This window comes from Exophiala xenobiotica, assembly GCF_000835505.1.
Source record: "Exophiala xenobiotica strain CBS 118157 unplaced genomic scaffold supercont1.3, whole genome shotgun sequence".
Classification (NCBI taxonomy): Eukaryota; Fungi; Ascomycota; class Eurotiomycetes; order Chaetothyriales; family Herpotrichiellaceae; genus Exophiala; species Exophiala xenobiotica.
This window is the reverse complement of record NW_013562492.1, coordinates 293,375-315,396: the sequence shown is the minus strand read 5'-3', so window position 1 is coordinate 315,396 and position 22,022 is coordinate 293,375. Positions and strand designations below refer to the sequence as shown.

At 52.1% G+C, this 22,022-nt stretch overlaps 10 protein-coding genes across 10 annotated transcripts; 7 read left to right on the top strand and 3 right to left on the bottom strand.

The window, feature by feature from the left end:
• Nucleotides 1-20: 20 nt before the first annotated feature.
• Nucleotides 21-881, bottom strand: PV05_04276 (uncharacterized protein; the record flags this gene model as incomplete). The annotated part of the gene is made up of 3 exons (XM_013460675.1): nt 21-521; nt 690-731; nt 780-881. 3 exons carry the CDS (start codon nt 879-881, stop codon nt 21-23), a joined length of 645 nt encoding a protein of 214 aa, XP_013316129.1.
• Nucleotides 882-1,429: 548 nt separating this feature from the next.
• PV05_04275 (uncharacterized protein) lies at nt 1,430-3,289 on the bottom strand. Its single transcript, XM_013460674.1, has 3 exons — nt 3,004-3,289; nt 2,112-2,949; nt 1,430-2,062 (listed from the first exon to the last, which is right to left on the bottom strand). Exons 1-3 carry the CDS (start codon nt 3,046-3,048, stop codon nt 1,935-1,937), a joined length of 1,011 nt encoding a protein of 336 aa, XP_013316128.1. The 5' UTR covers nt 3,049-3,289; the 3' UTR covers nt 1,430-1,934.
• Nucleotides 3,290-3,777: 488 nt separating this feature from the next.
• PV05_04274 (galactose-1-phosphate uridylyltransferase) lies at nt 3,778-5,757 on the top strand. Its single transcript, XM_013460673.1, has 2 exons — nt 3,778-4,018; nt 4,069-5,757. The coding sequence occupies exons 1-2, from the start codon at nt 3,918-3,920 to the stop codon at nt 5,174-5,176; spliced, it is 1,209 nt and encodes a 402-aa protein (XP_013316127.1). The 5' UTR covers nt 3,778-3,917; the 3' UTR covers nt 5,177-5,757.
• On the bottom strand, nt 5,175-5,817 carry PV05_04273 (uncharacterized protein). Its single transcript, XM_013460672.1, has 2 exons — nt 5,653-5,817; nt 5,175-5,603 (listed from the first exon to the last, which is right to left on the bottom strand). The coding sequence occupies exons 1-2, from the start codon at nt 5,704-5,706 to the stop codon at nt 5,220-5,222; spliced, it is 438 nt and encodes a 145-aa protein (XP_013316126.1). The 5' UTR covers nt 5,707-5,817; the 3' UTR covers nt 5,175-5,219.
• Nucleotides 5,818-5,939: 122 nt separating this feature from the next.
• PV05_04272 (uncharacterized protein) lies at nt 5,940-7,237 on the top strand. Its single transcript, XM_013460671.1, has 2 exons — nt 5,940-6,203; nt 6,255-7,237. The coding sequence occupies exons 1-2, from the start codon at nt 6,063-6,065 to the stop codon at nt 7,122-7,124; spliced, it is 1,011 nt and encodes a 336-aa protein (XP_013316125.1). The 5' UTR covers nt 5,940-6,062; the 3' UTR covers nt 7,125-7,237.
• A 105-nt stretch (nt 7,238-7,342) lies between these two features.
• On the top strand, nt 7,343-8,690 carry PV05_04271 (uncharacterized protein). The gene is made up of 2 exons (XM_013460670.1): nt 7,343-7,608; nt 7,664-8,690. Exons 1-2 carry the CDS (start codon nt 7,441-7,443, stop codon nt 8,411-8,413), a joined length of 918 nt encoding a protein of 305 aa, XP_013316124.1. The 5' UTR covers nt 7,343-7,440; the 3' UTR covers nt 8,414-8,690.
• Nucleotides 8,689-10,626, top strand: PV05_04270 (uncharacterized protein). The gene has a single exon (XM_013460669.1). The coding sequence runs from the start codon at nt 8,898-8,900 to the stop codon at nt 9,891-9,893; it is 996 nt and encodes a 331-aa protein (XP_013316123.1). The 5' UTR covers nt 8,689-8,897; the 3' UTR covers nt 9,894-10,626.
• A 91-nt stretch (nt 10,627-10,717) lies between these two features.
• On the top strand, nt 10,718-12,666 carry PV05_04269 (uncharacterized protein). The gene is made up of 2 exons (XM_013460668.1): nt 10,718-12,157; nt 12,221-12,666. Exons 1-2 carry the CDS (start codon nt 10,919-10,921, stop codon nt 12,380-12,382), a joined length of 1,401 nt encoding a protein of 466 aa, XP_013316122.1. The 5' UTR covers nt 10,718-10,918; the 3' UTR covers nt 12,383-12,666.
• Nucleotides 12,667-12,857: 191 nt separating this feature from the next.
• Nucleotides 12,858-14,629, top strand: PV05_04268 (uncharacterized protein). Its single transcript, XM_013460667.1, has 5 exons — nt 12,858-13,013; nt 13,075-13,080; nt 13,317-13,526; nt 13,578-13,598; nt 13,648-14,629. Exons 1-5 carry the CDS (start codon nt 12,984-12,986, stop codon nt 14,440-14,442), a joined length of 1,062 nt encoding a protein of 353 aa, XP_013316121.1. The 5' UTR covers nt 12,858-12,983; the 3' UTR covers nt 14,443-14,629.
• Nucleotides 14,630-15,324: 695 nt separating this feature from the next.
• On the top strand, nt 15,325-17,589 carry PV05_04267 (uncharacterized protein). The gene is made up of 3 exons (XM_013460666.1): nt 15,325-16,245; nt 16,298-16,790; nt 16,843-17,589. Exons 1-3 carry the CDS (start codon nt 15,881-15,883, stop codon nt 17,155-17,157), a joined length of 1,173 nt encoding a protein of 390 aa, XP_013316120.1. The 5' UTR covers nt 15,325-15,880; the 3' UTR covers nt 17,158-17,589.
• The last annotated feature ends 4,433 nt before the right edge of the window (nt 17,590-22,022 follow it).

Here is a 22,022-nt window from a genome sequence, read left to right as displayed (position 1 = left end):
CCCTGGACGAAGCGAAGAGCTCAGTATCGCTGTTCGACTTTACCTTCTTCTGTTTTTGTAGGAGCGAGACGATTGATGGTCTCGCCTCGGTACAGATATATTTCTGTTGTCGTCGGTATCCCTGCTGCAACCGAAGACGCCGTCGATTCCATATTCGCTCGATTCGCTCGAGACAGAGTCAGTCCGAGTTCGAACCCGTTCGTCCAAAGATGCCATCGCATCTGAGGGACGTCTGGAACTCGAATAGCTGGTGGAGTACGAATAGCTTCGACTGTTCTGCCAGGGAGGACTTCCGAAGGTAGAACTTGGAGAGCCAGCGACTGACTCCATCGCCGAACCGCTGTTGGAGCTGTTCCTTTGCGGCAGGACAGGTCTCTGAGGAATCGCAACCGCTGGTGTAGCATACGCATTGGCAGACATTGACCCATGAGAGTCATACCTTGTCGAATGATGACGAGGCACAACACTGCCGCCGCTAAAGGAATGCTGTCGGTCTCTGTGGGTTCGACTGTCGCAGTAGCCTGTTGGTATTAGCTCGGCGTCAATGCCATCCTCCGGACTAGACCTCACTCATCCGTCTCTGATGACCATCACTGCCTCGCCATCGGGCTGTGTCATCACGGAGTAATGGAAGCATCGACTACGCGTCGTCAACGCCTTCACGTCGTCACAAGGCCCCTGATACCTACACTTGGAGGGGGTTGCGAAGCTTCAATCACATATCGGTCTTGCTAGAACACGTCAGTATACTGCCCGGCTTGCCAACATGCTCGACATACGTGGCTTTCCAACACTCGAGCATCACGGCCCAGGTAAATAGGCAGGTCCGTCTCGAGGACTTCTCTGGAGATACCCTGTTTTGGCAAAGAGTACTTGGTCATGGTCGGGCAAGGTGGGGCTTTCTTCACGCTAATGTCTTCCTGAGATGGGAAAGATATTGTTCTCGATCCTACCTTGAGGTATTCATGCAAGAGTGTTCAGCAGGAGTGATCACCGGTGGCAAAAGGAAGAGAAAAGTGGACTTATGCGGAACAATGTTGAAATACTCAAGCTGGAGCTCGTCAAACAAGCAAGTCGACCACAGTCAAGGACATGTGGGTTATTGAGCTCCAAGCGAGCAGGAGCGGGGTATCAACGAGGACCTGGACACTGAAACCGACCGGAAGAGCCTCATGTCAACCAGGATCAACGAAACCGGTGAAAGGATTGACTCGACACTGGCTCGGACAATGGAAGGCCACGTAGCTCCGGAAGAGTTGTTGGCTGTTATCGACCAATATAAGGCCGATCCGCTCGCAAAATGTGCTGGATGCTGCCCCAGAAGCGAGGTTGAGACAGCTGAACCAGGCCGAGAGATGTGGCTGCATGTCGCTTGTGCAGGGTTTCCGAAAGGGTCCAAGCACATGATGGGTGAAGAATCCTTTCGGCCTCTGGTCTTTGTAAAGCCACCAAGGCCCAGGTTGATGAGATGAGTGACGGCAACTGCAAGTCGAAGACGGTCAACGAGCAGCCTGAATGAGAACAGGCGAAAGGCACGTTCGGGCAAAATCCGTCGAAGCAGCAGCAGCAGCAGCACAGGCCGCATGGTCGGTCAGGATTGGCATTCTGCCACCTTTCCTCGTAACGATATTTACGAACGACCGAATGACGACGACTCTGCATCATCCTGAATAATCATGCAATCGAGGTTCCCGCTTGATTTTCGTTTCGACGAAGCGGTCTATACATGGGGTATAGTTAGGCAGCGCCCAAATTGTGTCTAGACCTGCCAATACACGATCACCACCCATTCCAGCGCCTCAACTCCCACGAGACGTAGGCCGGATCTGTGACAGAATCAGACGCCGACTCCAAAACCCACTCGCTGCAAATGCGAACAAACCAGCGCATCTTGTTGTATATAGTGACGATGTATTGCTGAAGGGAAAGCCTTCTTACGTGCCCACTGACGAGGCCGCAGTCGCAAAATTTCCAAATATCAGGGCTTTACCTGATTGACCATCATCGGGCCGCGTCGATGCCTCAACCGCCAGCATCAGATGAGTTGTTCGTACAACGAGCTCTGTCGGGTAGTCAGTCAATGTGTACAGTTCATGGGCAGCCGACCTCACCCTGTATCTCGATCGAGAAGCTCATAGGCAAATCATCGTATTCCGAGGCGTCCTTGCCATAACACGTGCCTTCACGAGCTCGAACCGCTACCCGTAACCCGACATTCTTTCTGTAATCCGTCCATAGGATATTCTTGTGCAGACCAATTGTGGGATAACTGGATGATGGTGTACGATCAATCGTGGAGCCTGGATCTTGTTCATGTTGCCAGAGCTCGAGAGCACGATCCTGTAGCCATTGCTTCCACACTCTCATGACTCCCTGGCCGGACTGTACGATCTGGACATTGCTCAGAAAGACGCCGCGACGTGGCCCGAGCCGGACAAGACTGGCGTAGGCGCAAAACTGGCCAAAGAGCTCGTCCGGGTCGAGGTTCAGACTGTGGACAACCTTGGCAGAGCCACCGTCTCCTCCGTCAGCATAGATTGGCTGCGTTGGATTGGGTGAGGATGACTGCTGGGACACGACGGACCCAGCTATCCGTCGCGCAGGCATTGAGCCTTGCACACCCGGTCGCTCAGGTCTGAAGCGACTGTATAGAGCACCCAATTTGGCGAACCTCCCTTCTTCACTTGCGCAATCTTCGTACAGACTCCCTTCCCCTTCATGCTTAGAACTAAGTCCATCTGTGCCAAGGTAGGTGCAGAAAAGGTACGGGTCGCTATATCTCTTACTCGGGTGGTAAGCCTCGAGGATGAGCTTGCAGTCTGGTAAAGCTGCCGCAAGCAAGAGTCGGAAGTGTAGGATCCGGAGGATGATGGAATGGAAACGGCGGGAGACGACCACCAAGGGAAGGAGAGCCTGGGTTTCAAAGCCCGACAGTATCGAGACCAAAATCTGGTCGCCATCAGTCAGTCAAGGTTTCGATCAAATCCCATCTGACCTGTTTACCTCGTTGGGTAAGCTGTAGAGACACAGACTATCCACAGCCATCATAGTCAATCAGTGACTAATTAAGCCCATCAGCGTCAAGTCGCGCGCAAAGCATAGCAACAGCAACCACGGCTGCACAGATCTTGATTGTAGGGATGAAGTGTATGGGAGTTAATGGTCAGTCGTAGGTATAAAGCACGATACGCAAAGCGGAATTTAAGTCAAGAAACATTGTCGTCTGATCAGAGGCCGAAGCCGTCATCCGCATCCGTTCTGTCAATGGCGCCGATAGACGGAGTGATGGGGCTTGTGGTGGGTGCACACGGCTCACCAGGCTATCGATAAGCCAAAATAAAAGCTGACATCATCTTCAAGCTTCGGAAAAGAAAGATCAGGATTCTTTTGTACCCAGCGTCAATATTGCAGGTCCAGTTTGGCCGAACTTTGGGGTCTTTCAGAGCTCGTACCACACCCATAAGGTGATGGAGACGTGTTTTTTCCAGAATCGACTAACGATCGAGATGCTGTAGGGACGCCAGTACGTCTTGGGCGCGGTCCCAGAGTGAGGCTGTCATGGCTGGATCTTCTTGAAATCATCCAAGAGCAGAAGTATATATCCGTATTCTATCACAGGACACCTGTGGCATAGGACATGGTTGCGTCTCTTGATCTAAACAGACGAAGGAGATTCAATATCGTTGAACACAGAATGTCCAAGGCTGCACAGTCTGGTGAGGGTTGTACTCGTAGTTGTACTCCTTCTGGCTGCAACACTTCTGACGTACGAGGTTTTCCCACACCAGACACTGAATGCAACGTCGATTCCACTCCGCACCCGCCAATTCTGTGGCTCCTTGTCTACAGCTCGTGCTTGCTCTTGATATTCCTGAGACGGGCTACTTGGTTTTGTGCTTCCCCTACATTCAGCAGTCATGCCTGAAAAGATCCTCGACGACATCTCGCACCGGCGGTACAACCCACTCCGCGGTAGCTGGATCCTGGTTTCCCCTCATCGCACCAAAAGACCATGGCAGTAAGCGATTTGCGCTTGTCGTATATCACACCCTGACAACGTCGTTCTAGAGGACAGCAAGAGAACCCCGGAGTAATCGACCTCCCAACCTACGACCCGAAATGCTACCTCTGTCCCGGAAACAAAAGAGCCTCGGGCGACACCAACCCCAGTTACAAGGATACTTTCGTCTTTGTGAACGACTACAGTGCTGTTAAGGAGGAACAAGAAGACTACGCTCCGCAAGATGCAGCAGGGAGTCTGTCGAGTCTCCTGCTACAAGCAGAGCCTGTCAAGGGGAAATGCTACGTGCTGACATTCAGCTCTGCGCACAACATCACCCTGGCTGACATGTCTCCCACCGAGATCCTGCCTATCGTTAAGACATGGACAGAGATCTACACAGCACATATCTCTCCGAAGTCACAGCTCGCTGCGATCGCAAAGCCGACTCACCTTCCTCCATCGAACCCACACGCGAACGTCGGCACGCCGAAAGATCAGTATCGGTGGATGCAGATTTTCGAAAACAAAGGTGCAGCCATGGGATGCTCAAATCCGCATCCCCACGGGCAAATTTGGACCACCACATCACTGCCTGAAGAGCCGGCCATCGAATTGGAACAGTTGAGGAAATACCACCGGGAACAAGGTGGCGCACACATGCTGGTTGACTATGCCCGCCTAGAGCGGGAAAAGAATGAGCGAGTGGTGTTCCAGAACCAGACCTTCCTTATCGTCTGTCCATGGTGGGCAACCTGGCCTTTCGAGACCATGGTGCTTCCGGTCAAGCACTTACGCTCACTGATCGACCTAGACGAGAACGAACAAGTGGACCTTGCAGAAGCGATTGCTGAGATTACCCGTCGGTACGACAATTTATTTGAGACAAGCTTTCCATATAGCATGGGCATACACCAAGCTCCTTTGAAGGGCACCAGCGAGGAGATCGATTGCTCCAGTCTGCATCTTCATTTCTATCCTCCGCTGTTACGAAGTGCGACTGTTCGAAAATTCTTGGTCGGCTACGAGATGATGGCCGAGCCACAGAGGGATATCACGCCAGAACAAGCTACTGCCAGGTTGCAAGCTTGCGGTGGAGAGCTCTACAGAAAGAAATTGCAAGGTGATGGAGACAAAGTGCAGAATCCTCCTGCACCAGAGAAGCCGGAGCCTTGATATATTATTCTTCGTCCATATTCTTCCGTTGTGTGTACAGTTCTTATTTGACATAGAAGTCATACTGAGCGACACTCCATACCAAGCCAAACAGCGAGACACTGACAGGGGCCAACCAAGGACCCCAAGGTCGACTTGTTTTGTACACAAATGCCTCCATGCTGAAATGGACCAGACCGACAAGATTGGTTAACATCTGCATCTGAAACCAGGACGCCTCGTTGATGTGGTATGCAGCGAAGATCCTCACGAGGCCTACAGCGAAGGTCCAAGTTCCGAAAGTTCTCGAGGACAAGGGCGTCGCAGTAGACGTCTCATGAGCAGGTCTTTTGGCCTTGCCCGGTTCGGGGTGGCCAGAGTAGAGGCGCTGAGTGTAGGATATGGTGTTGTAGCATTGCACGGCATTCCCAAGGGCAGTCACCCCCACCTGGGTATATATTAGCATGTGTTGTGAAGAGATGGGTGTGTGGCTGTACAAAGAGAATATACAGAGGCAGATAGCCTTCTGATTGAGGGAGCATGGACGCCATTGTAGTAGGTGAAAGTCGGTAGTGTGCGTTTCTCGCAAGTCAATTCTTCACGAAGGAAATACAAGAAAATACTATCAAATTGTGATAGAAATGCGGCAGCTATTGATTGTGTTATGCGACAAAAAGATCCCAAAAAGCAATTGCGGTGGTGGGCCGCAGGTTGGAGAAGAGATGCAGACCCCTGGCGATCGGGCTGCGATCTTTCCCATCGCTCATTATTTCCCCGCTGCGATCTCAGCTGCTACCCAACAACTCAACTCTTGCCAGCTCGCCAGCACGAGGCTCTAGTGCCCTACATTTTCATTTCTCCCTGGCTTGCACAGGAACATTGATCTGTCCAAACTCTTGTGGTCATCATGGCAATCAATCTAGGGCCTCTGGGCCAACAAAGTCTGACCTCCACCGCGCTGATAAGCATTGGCGCCATCACGATTGCCTCGATTGCCTTCACCACGCTGAGAGTGCTCTTGAGTACGTTTGTGCTGCCTGGTAAATCCGTAAGTTGATCATAACTCCATTCTATGCGCTCTGCTAATATCCTGTCAAAGCTCTCTAGTTATGGTCCCAAGGGCTCTTGGGCCGTGGTTACCGGTAGTTCTGATGGCATCGGTCGAGAATATGCTCTCCAGCTGGCAAAGAAGGGCTTCAACCTGATCCTTGTGTCGCGGACCGCTTCCAAGCTCGAATCCCTCGCCTCCGAAATCAAAAAGGCGTCGCCCAATACTGCGGTGGAAATATTAGCCATGGATTTTTCGCAGAATCGAGATTCAGACTACGCATCCCTCGCTTCTCTGGTGCAAGGAAAACAAGTATCAATATTAATCAACAACGTTGGCCAGAGCCATAGCATCCCAGTAACCTTTGCCGAGACGTCGCTCTCTGAGATGTCCAACATCATCAACATCAATTGCCTGGGGACACTGCGGGTCACACAGACTGTTCTACCAAGCATGGTGCCGCACAAGAAGGGTCTAATCATGACAATGGGCTCGTTCGGCGGATTGACACCGACTCCGCTGTTGGCAACTTATTCTGGCTCAAAGGCGTTCCTACAACAGTGGTCAACCGCTCTGGCCTCGGAGCTCTCCTCCAAAGGAATTGATGTCTTCTTTATCCACTCTTATCTCGTCACCTCGGCCATGTCCAAGATCCGGCGGGCCAATTGGCAAGTTCCTACGGAGAAGGCGTTTGTGAAGTCCGTGCTTGCGAAGATTGGACGAAGAGGTGGTAGCATCGGATATGCATACAGCGGCACTCCTTATTGGAGCCACGCTCTTGTAGCGGCACTGATCACTGGTGTGCTTGGGCCTATGAATAGTATGCTACTGGAGTTCAATCGGAGGATGCATGTGGATATTAGGACGCGAGCTCTGAGGAAGGCTGAACGAGAGGCACAGAAGGGGAAGAAGGAGACATAAATCTCGGACAGGTCGACTTTATGAAGAGCTGTGCATTGCGCCTTCATGTAGTTGCCGATATGAGTTACTAATAGTTCAGACTCAGGGCTATGGCTGTTAACATTTGATACTGGCATGACCGCGTTCGCATTGAAGTGTTTCGTATGCTGATTGGCGGGATCTGTTTGCTTCCCGATGATTTCCCCCTCGTCTCAATGGAACACCATCAAAGGCTCCTCTAATAACATCCGTTTTGCATCGCGCTGGTCGCATGAACATCTCTTCCTTGCCTCAATGGCCATCGGGCCAGACCCTTACTAGACCATGAAAATTAAAAATGACCCAAGTTGACCTTTCCATACGCCAGGCAATCCAGCTGAACGACGCTGCGCTGGTCCGCAGACTGCTGAAGCATCACCCACAATATCTACACAACCCTGACTTTGCCGACAAAAGCAACACGTCGTTGCACCTGGCTGCGCAACATGGGCTGACCGAAATTGCAGTAAGTGGGCTGGCATAACCCAAGCAGCTCCGGCGTTGCTGATCAAGAGACACAGGAGCTATTGATCTCCCTTGGCCATGACAGCACACGAGAGGTCACAGACTGGATCTATTCCAACCGCGGAGACAACCTGGGTATCTCTGTCAACACTGACGGGAAGACCCCTCTACATCTAGCTGCAGCCTACTCGCAGTCGGCCGTCGTTGAGCTTCTCTGCAAGCATTTCCCACAGACCATGAATCGACCGGACTACACAGGTCAAACACCCCTCCACCTCGCATCCTGCTCTCAAGGTACGCCTGTCTTGCCTGCGTATGTCGACCAGAATTCCAGGCCTACCACAAGATCAGGAGAGGACAATAGCACTATTGACATCCTGATCGCTCGCCGAGCGGAGGTGAATGCAAGAGACAATCAAGGCAATACGTGTCTACACAATGCAACTGCTTGGGGGAACTTGAAAGCTGTACGAGCCTTGATTCAAGCTGGTGCAGATCCCCTTCGGAAGAACAAGGCTGGATGGACGCCTGAATACTATAGCATCACCGTACAGGCAGAAGTCTACTATCGAAATCTGGTAGCAGAGTGGGAGAAGAGGAAAGCTGAAGAGGGGACAAGGGCGAGCGACCGACGAGTCAAAGGAGGTGGTGCCGTCAGGCTGGTTCCTCAAGAGGCCGAGAGCGACGAGGGTGAATCAGAGGCATCGAGAAGTCGAGCCAGCAGTGCCAGATCTCAACAGACCGGAGGTAGCGATGGCGATACTGGGCTGGGGATCAGCGTAGGCAACCTGGATACGTGGAGGTGATTGTACGGAGTTCAGTTGCGATCTTAGGCATCAAAAGTGGCAGACTGCACTTGACGGGAACAGCAGCAGCGACAATATGGTGGAGACGAGACGATGCATGAGAAGTTGGATCAGCTGAACGAGTTGACTGGATAGACTCCGCAGATGTGAGACGATCGATTGACGCCTTGATCGACCCTCAATGACCCAGATTTTGGACCCCAAATTCTGGCTCCTGCAATCACTGACCCGCGGGCCAGCCACCACCAACATGCAAGTCAATGTACCAGTATCTCCGGCCTTCCCTTGATGCTTTCTTCCTGTCTTACTATCGTTGTAGATTGACGCTCATTTTCGCATTTCCTATCGTCTAGTCCTGACTACTGTTTCGTTCTCTTTGCTGTGCAAATCTGTGTCTGCTTCGACCTGACCGATCCACTTCCAGAGCCGCCTCCACACGTACGGCTGACGATACTCGACGAAGCTACTCACCTGATCTGCTCCTATGGCAAGCCCTGCCCACTGCCTATACTGCTTTGAAATTCTATCTGCGAGTTTTGAACGCCGAGATCCACCTACCCTTCAGAGAATCCTGGACTTGTACGAACAGTACAGATCAGATAACGCCCCTGATGCAGACGCCGTACTAGAAGGTCATGAAGAGGCTGACATAGACATTGATCTTGCGGCAGAAGAGTCGGAAGACGAAGCAGAGGATGAGGAGGAAGAAGACCACATACAGGAGGAGAGGCGCCGCCCTGAACTGTCCAGCATATCCCGGCTGAAGGCGTCAACATCCTCTTCCAGGTCATCCTCAACTTCGTCACCCTCCATACTCTCTGCCACATCCTCCAATTCACAGTTAACCACTCCTTCAAGCCTAACGTCCATCACGCCACCGCAGCCATCTTACGCCTCACGACTTTCCGTCACCGATTCATTTCCACTCTTCGTCACATGGAACACAATCTCCAGGTCCGGCCACAAGTCCCTGCGCGGCTGCATAGGTACATTCGAGGCCCTCCCTCTGGCCTCTGGACTGTCTACATATGCTCTGACAGCCGCCTTTGACGACACGCGCTTCTCGCCCATCCCGGCTTCACTGCTACCTGCGCTCTCGTGCTCATTGACATTGCTCGCCGATTTCGAGCCCTGCAAGGATGCCATGGACTGGACACTCGGCCTACATGGCTTAAGAATCAGCTTTACACACCGTAACCGACGGCATGGCGCTACTTATCTGCCCGATGTGGCCGTGGAGCAGGGCTGGACTAAAGAGGAGACAGTCGAAAGCCTGATGAAGAAGGCAGGATGGGACGGAGGATACGGACATGGTGTTGCCAGACGGCTGCTTAGAGGGTCTGCTAGAGGCACCGAGGCGCAGAACTCGAAGCCGTGGGATGATGTGCAGGACTTCAAAGCCGTGCGATATACGGGGCTGAAGGCCAGTGCCATGTATGATGAGTGGCAGCAGTGGAGGGCATGGATTGAGAAGAAGTAGGAGGTTCACAAACAAGAATACGGTAACGGTCTTATTCACCCCGGGAAGCTTTCCCACCCAGCGAGGTACTTTGGCGCGTATTGTCCCTGGAGACGGGAAAGAGCAGTGGGCACAGCAGTCAAGAGCAAAGCATGGGGAAATACAGAGGCTGGGAATGTTGGGCCAGAGGGAGGGCAGTCGACAATGCCCGGGTTTACACATTATTCAGGCCCGCCTTCAATTGACGGCTCGTCCATTAGCCGAACACTTATCTCATCTCCCTGGCCCAGTCTCAAAGATTACCATCACGTTCTCACAACAGGACGTGTTGCGAGGGTAGAAACTACTGGAAAGAAGCTTCCGAAGCTTCACTCATTCTCTTCCTCGCATGATCTTGAGCATGTTGCTGGTTCTGGACATCGTGCAGCGCCAGTGCTCGAGACTCTACGTGTGTTAGCCTTCTCTTGGGATAACGTGCCTGTCTCGCGAAAGGCAGCATACTTCATTTCAGCAACGAAGTCGGCTCTAGACCTGTGGGACGACGAGGAATCGGCGGAAGTCTTCACTCGACCAGGAGGACGTATTCGTATATTCTGTCAGATACTCCTACGCACGTATCTGGATCTTGGTCAAATGCTGCCGTGTCCTTCCCACAGCACCTGGCCGAGGTTCGACGTAGCACATGCTGCAACTTCAATGTCGCTGCTCCCGTCATACAACTGTAGATGTAAGCACCGAACAAGTTACAGAGGTGAATCTACTACATATGAATCTTGCAAGGCTGATCTAGATCTGAATGCTTAGCAGCTTTGTCGAATCGGAGTTGTGGAAGTCCTGCTGGAAATCCGCTATTGGGATTGGCGAGTCTCGGTTCTCTTTCTCGACCATCAAAAAGTCCATTGCGCAGTTTCGGCATCTTGCGCATACATTTTCTCAAATCGACAGAACAGCTTCCCCTCGACCTCGACACTCGTTTATACATACTCTTTTCACTACTTCTGTTTCATGGCTATCTAATTGGCTCTTGGCCGGTTTACATTTCCATCATGCGAGTGCGCATCTCTCCTAACTCTGCACTTTTGCAACAATCTATTGCCGGCCACATACCTACAGCTCCTACACCAGCAATCTGTCCATGGTGCTTGACAAGGTCACAATATCCTCGATCTCGGCAATCCAGACGACACTTCTCCTCGTCTCAACAATCTTCATCAGCATGGGCGGCCGCCGTCTCCAAGATCCAGAATACTGTCGCCGACATCCTCCCCTCCTCCCGTCCCGCGACCGGTAACATCACCATCGACCCTCTCAAGATCGTAGCAAAAGAACTCAAGTTCTTGAACAAGAACATCCGCCAGCTCCTTGGATCTGGCCACCCCGTCCTAGCCACTGTCGCAAAATACTATACCCAAAGCGAAGGCAAACATGTCCGTCCGTTATTGGTCCTGCTCATGTCCCGAGCCACTGCCTTCGCGGCGAAACAACCACGTTACGACGCCCAGAACCTCTCACCATCTAGCATTGATACGCCTATATCCTCGCCCACCATCTTGTACGACAACAACCCGGACCAGACCTCCTCCGAACCGCCCTCACCACTGACATCCGCCTCCAACGAAACACAATACGCTTTTCCGAACGACCCATCCATCCTTCCCTCGCAGCGCCGCCTCGCCGAAATCACCGAGCTAATTCACACCGCCTCTCTTTTGCACGACGACGTAATCGACCACAGCTCCACGCGCCGCAGCTCCCCCAGCGCAAACACGACCTTCGGCAACAAAATGGCTGTGCTGGCCGGCGACTTCATGCTCGGCCGGGCGTCCGTCGCACTGGCCCGTCTGCGTGACCCGGAGGTCATTGAGTTGCTCGCCACTGTTATCGCCAACCTTGTCGAGGGCGAGTTTATGCAGCTTAAGAACACGGCCAGCGACGAGACGAGTCCCAAGTGGAGCGAGCAGACCATCACATATTATCTCCAGAAAACATACCTCAAGTCGGCAAGTTTAATTAGCAAGAGTTGTCGAGCCGCAGCATTGCTGGGCCAGTGTACGCCCAGTGTTGTCGAGGCCGCATACCAGTACGGCAAGAACCTGGGCTTGGCGTTCCAGCTTGTGGATGATATGCTGGACTACACGATCAGTGGGAGTGAGTTGGGCAAGCCGGCGGGTGCCGATTTGGAGTTGGGGTTGGCCACGGCGCCCTTACTTTTTGCCTGGCGAGATCGGCCGGAGCTGGGAATTTTGGTAGGACGGAAGTTCGCGGCCGAAGGAGACGTGCAGAGGGTGAGTTGCGATTCTTTTTCTCGAGAAGCTATATGAACGGGACAGCTAACGTGTACATGGCAGGCACGAGAAATTGTCTTGCAATCCGACGGGCTCGAACAGACCAGGGCCCTGGCGCAAGAGTACGCAGACAAAGCGATAAGCAGTATCAGCGTTTTCCCGCCCGGTGACGCCAAAGACGGGCTGGAGGAAATGTGTGTCAAGGTTATGAAACGCAGGAAATAGCCGACCAGAGATCCGGAATATGTTAAGTGGGTGGGATTGTATCAACACCTGTCAGGATAGACCATGTGGTCATGATCATGGCCATGGATATTTATGGATACAGAAAATGTACCTTGAGCAGCCGAAATGGAGGGAGTAATGTGCAAATACTTCAAGTGCTTGTCTGCACTCGTGCAAGACGCTAGTAGAGTGTCCAACGAGGACTACTCGTAACCCGAAGCATGACTTGCTTGCCGCTCTTATATATTTGGCCGTGGACTGAATATGAAGACGGGATAGAACGGTGGTTACGGATATATGACAAAACGAAGAATCAGAACCACTATTCTATGAGGTATAATCAGTGGTGGGAGGTGTGGTTTGTAACCAACAACTGTTTCCAGTGATTCGACCAGTTGCACGTGCGCGGAGTCGAAGATACCTAAGTTCCAAAGCCCCAATCTTTTGACCAGTGATTTCGATTGTAGACCTTGATAGAGAATCGCTGCTCACACAGAGAAGGCTAAACACGACTTTCTTGATATCTGGGAACGATCTTCTTACGATCTTCTTACGATCTGCTTGGCTATATCAGTAGCGTCGATAAGGCGCAGTCGCAAACATGGCGTCCGGTCCCCATACCTTTGTAACTGTGAGTACATCCTCTAGGAAGTATTTTGGCTTAAGACTGCTCAACCTAACGAACGTTGCAGATGGTGGTAAGTCCAATTGATGTTTGCTCTACATTGGGCCATGCTTCAGAGAAAGTCCATACGAAAGGTCATTCCAGCTCGCAATCAGCACAGAACGACGTCCGTCCACACAGGAGGATGATCTTGTTATCAAACGGAGCACTCACAGGGGATATCAATTGCAATTTTATCCCTCTGTGAAGTTGATGGGCTTCTTGCGATCTTGCTAGACCCCTAAGAGACCTTGAAGTTGACCAGCACAGGTCTTCTCACCCGAGAAATACCAAGGAAATCCACTGGCAATTGTCGCCGTGCGCGGAAACGCACTCAGCCAGAAGCGCAAGTCCCTCATCGCCAAAGAGTTCAAGTTTTCGGAAACCGTCTTCCTCCACGATGCGCCTGGGCCTGGACAGCCGCGGCTCTGCGAGATCTTCACAGAGACGGGTGAAGAGTTACCCTTTGCCGGCCATCCGGTGAGCATTGCCTCCTTGCGGCGGAAATTTCGAGCTGACAACATCTTTCAGATAATTGGGACAGCTCATTATGTGAGGATCACGCTCCCAGTCTGAAAAGATCTCATTCTTATGCGCGCAGATATTTTCCTATCTGGAGAAAATGCACTATGGGGGCCCACAGGATCGTGATACCCAGCGACAAGCGGCCGTCCTTCAGACCAAAGCGGGCAAAATCCCCATCTTCTATAACCCCTACCGTCAAGTCGCAGCATGTGCAGTACCCTTTGACTTCCACGAACACTCAGGGCAAGTGCCAATGGAAAAGCTTATTGCCACGCAACCTCAGATCCAGATTGTTCCAACAATCGACAAATCCAAGGACAAAAGGTTCCCCTTGGTATCCATAGTCAAGGGAATGACTTTCGTCCTCGTGGATTTGACTGACAACCCGGAAATATTTGCTGCCCTCCAAGCAGGCAAGTCCCCCGAAGTTGAGCTGGATCCGGAGTGGTCACCCAGCTTTGTTGGTTGCATGTACTATAAAGTCCTGGCCAAGTCAGAGCAGGTTGGAGAGCCTACAATCCACAACGTGCAAACGCGAATGATCTCGCATGGAATCGAAGATCCCGGAACAGGTAGCGCTTGCAGTGCTTTGAGTTGCTATTTGGCCCTCCGCCGTGAGGACCCGAAGACGTCGGAGCCTGAGGCAGAGGCAGAGGCAGATTTGACAAAGAAGGCAGAGGATCTGAAGTTGGCAGAGAAGACGGAAAGAAAAGTGTTCGGAATTCAGCAGGGTGTCGAAATGGGACGACTCTGCACCATCGCTGTAGAGGTCGACGTCAAGACCGACGCGCAAGGTCAGGCGAGTATTACAAATGTGATCCTCAGTGGAAGGGCCAATGTTCATCTCAAAGGAGAGCTTGTTGGGCCATAGTCAGGCGGCCGTCGAAAGGCCCAAACAAGCTTTTGCACGGATAGATTGTTACCGAAGCTTCAATTCTGACCGGAAGTAGCGAGACCCGGTTGAAGTGGTCGATCTCTTACAGTACTGTGCAAAAGCACGCACGATTGAATCGGGAAAGCAGATTTATAATCAAAGTTGTAACAGGGTCTGCCAGTTGAGTCAAGAATAGGCGAAGGGTGCTCCGGACACCGCTCGGTTATAGTGGAAGTAAGTCAAGGTCGTACTATAGTACGGGGGGTGGTGCACCGTAGTATGCTGGGATCGAACGTGTCCTGCTTCATGATGAGTCCGGGCAGCAGGCAATCGGCAATCTGGTGGCAGAAAAGCTTAGGAAAGCTTGACTGCTACCAGGGCATGGTCCTTCCCAGGGGGTCCCAGGGGGATCGTGGCTTGCGAAAAGGATCGTAGGGGAAGTCTGGCCCATGTGGGCGCCACAAGGCCGAGTTCCCGAGTATTTTTGGAATATTGGCGATGAGATGGTGAAGCAGAGGGGGAATCGCATTGGGGAAAGACAGGCAGCCTTGCAAGGGTGTTTGACAGATTTGCCGTGGCGTCCGAAGAAATGCTATAGTACCGTGGGTATACTCCGTTCTCCGTGTGGTATGGAGGCTTCGATTTGAGAGTCAACACGGAGTCGAGGAGGTGTTGGAGGAGGTGCAAATGACGTCGATTAGGAAAATCGTGGAGGTCTAGTCAGCCACTAAGGGTCGTTAAAACGAGCCAGATGACCATTAACCATTAGCTTAGACTGAATTCGGCTAGTTACAAAACCTTACCACCACCTCTGGGCCAATTGGTCGCCTTCCGCTACAGCCGCTGGTTTCAGACATGTCGTTTCTCCCTCCACCTCCGAAACGTCTCGAAACCATGCCAGCTTCACCTTCGTCTCTACCACTGTCTTTCTGTCTTGGATCTGGACGAGCTAGCTCTGCGTCTTAAACATTGGCAATGCTTGTTTCCCTTCGAGCCTGCCCGGCGGCGGCATACTGCGACCAACCTGTAACCGTCCGGCCTGGTTCTTCAGCCTTCGAGATCTGAAGCACCTGGGGAGGTTTGTGTCATACCCCTTCGTTGGAAACACTTCCAGCCTCAAGGAAATCAGCATGGCACGAGCTTCGGCCCGCGACAGTTGTCCAGACACTGCCAAGTCAATCGCATAAGAGCTCGTTCTTTCTCTGCCATGTCCTGGTGTTTTCCTTTCATCGTGGCAGTGCCTCTTCATTCCTTTCGATCCTTTTTGTCTTTCGATCCAAGCTTCGAACTTATTCCATTCCTTAGGCTTGATCGCGTTGACCGCGGAGTCTCTCGTTCTTAGCAAAGCAGAAGATTATTTTATTTGATTCTACACCATTCCAATTCCACCAAACCGACCTTTCAATCCTAAGTCTTTTTCGAACCGATATTCAACATGAAGACCACTCAACTCATGATGTTGGCGGTCGCCGCTTTGGGGTTTACCTCAGAAGCTTTGGCCCAGGGGAACAGGGGAGGAGGCAACAATAACGGTGGCAACAACAATAACAACAACAACGCTGGCACTCAGGGTGGCAACAACGCCAACGCCGGGAATGCCAACGCCGGGAATGCCAACGCTGGAAATGCCAACGGCGGAAACGCCAACGCGGGCAATGCCGCTAATGCTACCGCCGGTAACAATGCAGGTGGCAACGGTGGTGGGAACGCTGCCGACCTGGCATTGGACCCCGACAACGTGCAGACTGGCAGTCAACAAGAAGGAGACCTCAGTGTAGCTGGTACAGCGGCTTCCACAACGTAAGTAATCGTCCATTCCGTCTTCCCGATGTATTATACTGACTCCGACTAGCGACAATGCCAACTTCATCAATGTTTGCACTGGCAAGACTTTGACAAACGGTAAACAAGTGACTGGCGGCTCCTGCAACGGTATCACTATGGGCGATATTCCTTCCAACCAGGACATGGTTTCCGCTATAGTGCTCTTCCCTGGTCCTGGAGACGACCTGGACGCAAACCAAGCCTTCACTATTCAAGTCCAACTTCAGAACTTGGTCGCCGGTTCCTTCACCGATGCTCAAAGCACATACTACTCTGCTCCTCAGGCTCTTCAGGGTGGCCAAGTCGTCGGTCACTGTCACGTCACTGTCCAGGATCTCGGCGGCACTCTCGCTCCCACCAGCCCCCCTGACCCGAAAGTCTTCAACTTCTTCAAGGGTATCAATGATGACGGCAACGGCCAAGGTCTTCTCACCGCAGACGTCACTGACGGTCTCCCCGCCGGCTTCTATCGCATCTGCACAATGAACGCCGCCGCCAACCACCAGCCTGTCCTGATGCCCGTAAGTACCCTGTTCAACCCGGAGATATCCATCATCAAGCTAATCGATACAGGTCGCTCAACGTGGTGCTCAAGACGACTGCCAGAAGTTCACTGTTGGTCAAGGTACCGGTAACGCCAACGCAGGCGGAAATAATGCCAATGCAGGTGGAAACAACGCTGCGGCCGGAGGTGCTACTGGCGCCGCCAACTCCACAGCAGCCACTGGAGCCACCGGCGGCAACAACGGAGGCAACAACGGAGGCAACACCGGAGGAAACACTGGCGGTAACGCTGGTGGCAACACTGGTGGCGGCAAGACAGGAGGAAAAGGCGGCCGTGGTCGATTCGGCCGAGGAAGATTCGCTGTACGAGACTTCATCCAATAAGCAAGGGAACGAGCTTGAGCCATGAGCATGAGCAGGATGGGGACGGCCACACAGAAAAGACAAGATCTACAGATAATCAAGCTTGTCTGTGGGTGCACGCCTTGACGACACAAATGTGGGGTGCCATTGTGATTTGATGCAGCAGGGAAGAAAAGAGAGAAAAGTCTTTATTCTCCCTTTTCCTATTTTATCTCACGACATAGAAAGGAAGAGTGTGTATAACCAGAAAGGAAGTTTTTTGTTCGATGTTTTGTCGGCTTGCATGCATTATGGATTTTGGGGGCTTGGGACAACAACAGTCATTGAAGAGGGCCGCTCTTTTGCGGAACTTGGGTCGCGGTCACGGATTACCTGAGCGAGCCTCGCCGTGACCATGGAGCCCCATGGAATTGGGCTGCTTCATAACCGAGCAAGAATCGAGATCGAATGATGAGGAATTGGGAAAAAGGTTTTCGAACTGCATCCAAGCCCTCCAGAATGCTCGGTACCACAGTTACGTGTACGGTGCTCCTTCGCTTCGCCCTTTGCAAAATCAGTCTGGGACACTTCAAGTCGTGTGTGAGTACGGAGTATGAGTGTGAGGTCTTTTCTCGCCCAATCACCATGGGCCCACCAAGCCCAATCAAAGGGGGGCCGAGGGGGTTGGTCGCGACCGTCCTTGAAACACCGCCTGATACGGAGTAACAGACACCAATGTATCAGAGCCCGAGACGGACTTTACTCCCTTTTTTGCCTCAGTCGACCCGTGCAATTTCATCAATGGCAACATGAGACGCGGGGTTGGGGGCCTGCGGAAGTTCTACTACGTATCTGCTTCACCTTCTTCGGAAAGAATAGCATCCGTATATACGGAGTACTACGTCAAGTAAATACCTCAAAATGATTCCTCGGAGAGTGAATAATCAGGGATGGCGGGTCATTTGCCATACTATGGTACGTAGTAGTACTCCATGCGGAATATCCGTACTATTGTAGTACTGTATGTACTGTCGTAACATGGCTGGTAGACAACCACATGGGATCCAGCATTGCACTTGCAAATGTTGCGCAGACTCTTCTCGTCCTGCTCGGAGAGTCTGGAAACGCCCTCACCACGTTCATAGTAACAGACACCCTGATAACCTCGTACTAGTACCCGGTGCAACCAACCCACCCCCTGTCGAGAGTCGACTTGACCGTGAGCATCCGATTTCCAGACTTAACAACACTTACTATGTACTGTCTCGCATCGCACCGACGAGTCAGGCAAACAAGCGGCTACCTGCCACGCGTTGAAACCTGCTGTTTTCCTTGCAAAGAGAGAAGAATCTTGGAGAGCACTCACCGGCTTCGGCTTTGTTTGCGGGGATGAAGATACCTGGTAAGTAAGCAGTGGCCGTACCTGCGTCCGACTCTCGGATTCCAGAATAAGGTGAGTCCGCTCAAAAAGAGGTCAAGCATCAATAAGGGTACTAACGCAGTACTCCCTTGGTCCCATGTGCACCGCCCGTAACCGCCCTCGATGCTGTGTACCACCGAGGACGTTGACCAAAGAACCGCTCACGGAACAAGACAATTACCAACATCAACTTAGCTCGATTTTTCCACCCACTAGCTTTCTTTCACCAGTAGGGCCCATGATGGTGGTTATGGTGGTAATGACAATGATGACGGAATCTCGCTGACGTCTACCGCCCGACTTGACATGGCATGAAGCTCATCTCCGCCAGAGGCACGACGAAGCCTGGTTCGGTACATGTGCACAGTACATTCCTGGCTACATGGCCAATTGGGAAGAGGAGAGGATTTGTGTCGAGCCTTGCACGCCTTGTCATCGCGTAGCAGCCTGCTGTTTGGACTCGCCGCTTTGGAGGAGCCGGGTGTTCGACCTCCCGCTGGTTGTACGACTACCGTCGACAGGCATGATTCAGGTGAGAAGGAACTCGGGCTCAGAAATGCACACGAAAATCCCGATCCGGTCGCCCACGCAAAGGCAAGCAAAGCACGTCCCCTTCCGCATGTAGGAGATGTACTCAGTCTTGCCCCGTATGCCTGTTCAGATATGTCCCTTGGTCCCGGCTCGAACGTGACGATCTGCATCCAGCTCATGATTCTTCCTTGGGTGGAAGATGCTTTCCGATCAATCCGCACGATCCGATCGATTGCAAGTTAACTTCGCTGGATCTCATGTGAGGGCGTATTGAGGAGCATCAATGCGTTTCGGGCCATTTGTACCAGAATCTATTCAGTAGAGCGGTTTAAGTACCCAGCGAACAGCATCTCTACGAGGTTCCGAACCTCTCGAGCTTACTGCCATGGGGCTCTGATAAATCGGACTGTGGCGGGTCGAAAGAGCATGGACAGGTGTGGTTCGAAGCTCATACTTTGAATGATGGTCCGATATTCTCCACTACTGTTCCATCTTCAATATGGTCCGGGCAGACCGGGTGCATTGGATGGGAATATCTTTCCTGCTCGAAAGTTTGCCTAGTAAAATGGAACCCAAAAATGTTTAAAGCAATACTGGAAATTTTTTGAGGCCGAAAACCAAACACTGGCTTGCGGCGATTCCGGGAAAGGAAAGGAAAGGAATCGTCCTGCACGAATCTGGGGTATCCGCACCGACGTCGTCATATTCGTACCATGCTCGCATGCTTACTTCAGTCTTTGAAGCGTCTGCAAAGAAAACGGTTGCCGGCCCGCTTGAGTTGAATTGCTTCAGACTCCGGTATTCAGTCTTCAGTCAATTAACGGTCAAGAATTCACTTATGCTGGGCGGATCGGAATCTTGACTGGTCGGAAAGAGCCTGATCATGCCTGAAGATGATAACTCTGTCTGTCTGATCTGACTCGGTAAGTTCGTCCCTGCAGTCTCCGACATCTCCAAATGATCGTCAGAGCCACAGCTAAAACATTCGAGCCGATCTGTCCAACTGGCGGCGATTTCACTTACTCGTAGTTGGAGTGACAGCGTCACCATCGGTGAGAGACCCGTACCCGTACAGGTACGGTACGGGCTGTATCAATTCCCCATCTTCGAAGTCAACCGTGGGGAGGACCTGGAGTAGCTTCGTAAGGGACTTTCCACAACCAACACGGATATGGACTGCGATCAGCATTGAAAGGCACAATTTTTCGGCGAAAATCTGGAAACTTTGGCTACGAGGAAGAGCCATCGCCAATGTGTCATCGTCGATGTAATCTCAAAGCCTGAATCCTTCGCCGAGCCCAAGACTTAGAGGAGCCTGTTCATGGGCGATCGCATATCTTCGCAACAATGCAGAAATTCCAAGTCTTGATCTCCATACTTGTCGCCTGCTGTGAAGGGCACGTTCCCTTTGTCCACTAACAGCGAAGGTATGAACAGATTGCCGATCCTCAGGCGGAGCCAGCAGAAACGATTTAGCCTCGGTTCTCGTAGCGAGCATATTCGAGCTGGTATTCCGCAGACGAACTGCAGCATCGACAACCACTCTGCAGTCGTGACGGCCACAGTTCAATGAATAAGCCCGTCGAAAGTTCAGAGTGATTTTGCGAGTACGAGGTACCCGAAGAACTCTCGCCAGGGTTCCTGGAATTGTTCTTCCAAGCCAGTCTGGTCGGGTCTGGTTTTCTCCATTCCCCACAAAGTGCGCCGAGCAGTTCAGCATTCTTACTCATACGGATACTGCGGTTTCCCATTGCGTGATTGCCCCCAGGATTTCTTCCCCACCCGGAGGAGAGGAGTCCAGCCCGGGATAGTGGGGGTTTTCCTGAGGAAGAAGGCATCTTCGTTCTCGTATCCCGATAGGTGACCGCATTTTTGCTGAAGTCGATCCTCCTCCAGACATCATGTGGGGTCGGATCAGAATCGGAAACTGGACCAAGCGGCAGACAAGTCATGATCATGGTTTAATTTGCAAGTAATGCGTAAGACCAGGCGGGCGTGTCGTAATCCTGACCTTCGTCTGTGAAAGCGAAGCCAACGACTTCCTACCATAGTAAGTGCTTCTTGGCCCAAGTGCCGTTGAAGCCAGCGATTCCTGCCGGGCGAAACAAAGGGATCGCCTTGAAACATGTCACGAACATTCAAACTCCAATTGAGTCTTTGGAGCCGACGTTATCATTTTAGCCTGAATAACAATCTGAATCAAAATATGCGACCGCTCTGGGATCAAGACGAAGCGGAGGATATCCCACCGGGACCACAGTCACTCAGCTTACGATAGTAACAGTACGTTGTCGATAGTCAGAATATGGTGTCGATAGAAGCGCCGAGGCCAGATGACGGTGGCCGAAGATGTCCTCGGCATCGGCATAGACCCTAATTAGGCACGGGTGTGAATTAATAATGCTTCGAAGCTCAGACTTCCCGTTCGATTCGAAGTCCACTAGCTGTTGGGTTTGGATCATCAAAACATCATACGAGATTGGAGTTACGACGTCGGCCAAAGCCAATCTTCAGCAACAACCGTTTAGCCGTGCTGGACCACCGGTGAACCGGATTGTATCGGCCGCAAAAACGATGGAGGTGGGTACGAGGTAGGATGCCATGGATGCTAATGCACACACACTGGATTTCCTCCTGTCCCCACACGTTTGGCGCTTCATCCGGACACACGAGAGACTGGGGACTCCACGATTCCCCGGCATCCATTTTCGTGCGGGTGGGCGTTTATGGGTAGGTGTCGGTTTGCGGATACCACAAGGTCACAAGGAACTCTTGTGCTCAGAACGAGTCCAGTATCAGTGGTCCAGACCACTCCCAAAAGCACCTGCGTTCGTTGCGATCAATATCCCTGCGCCTGCGAGGTGAGGGCAATAGAATTGCCAGCCAGTCAGGCAGGCTGACCAAGTCATGCGTGAGATGCGACGTGCATAGTGTGGGGGAACAGTTGTTACACGGG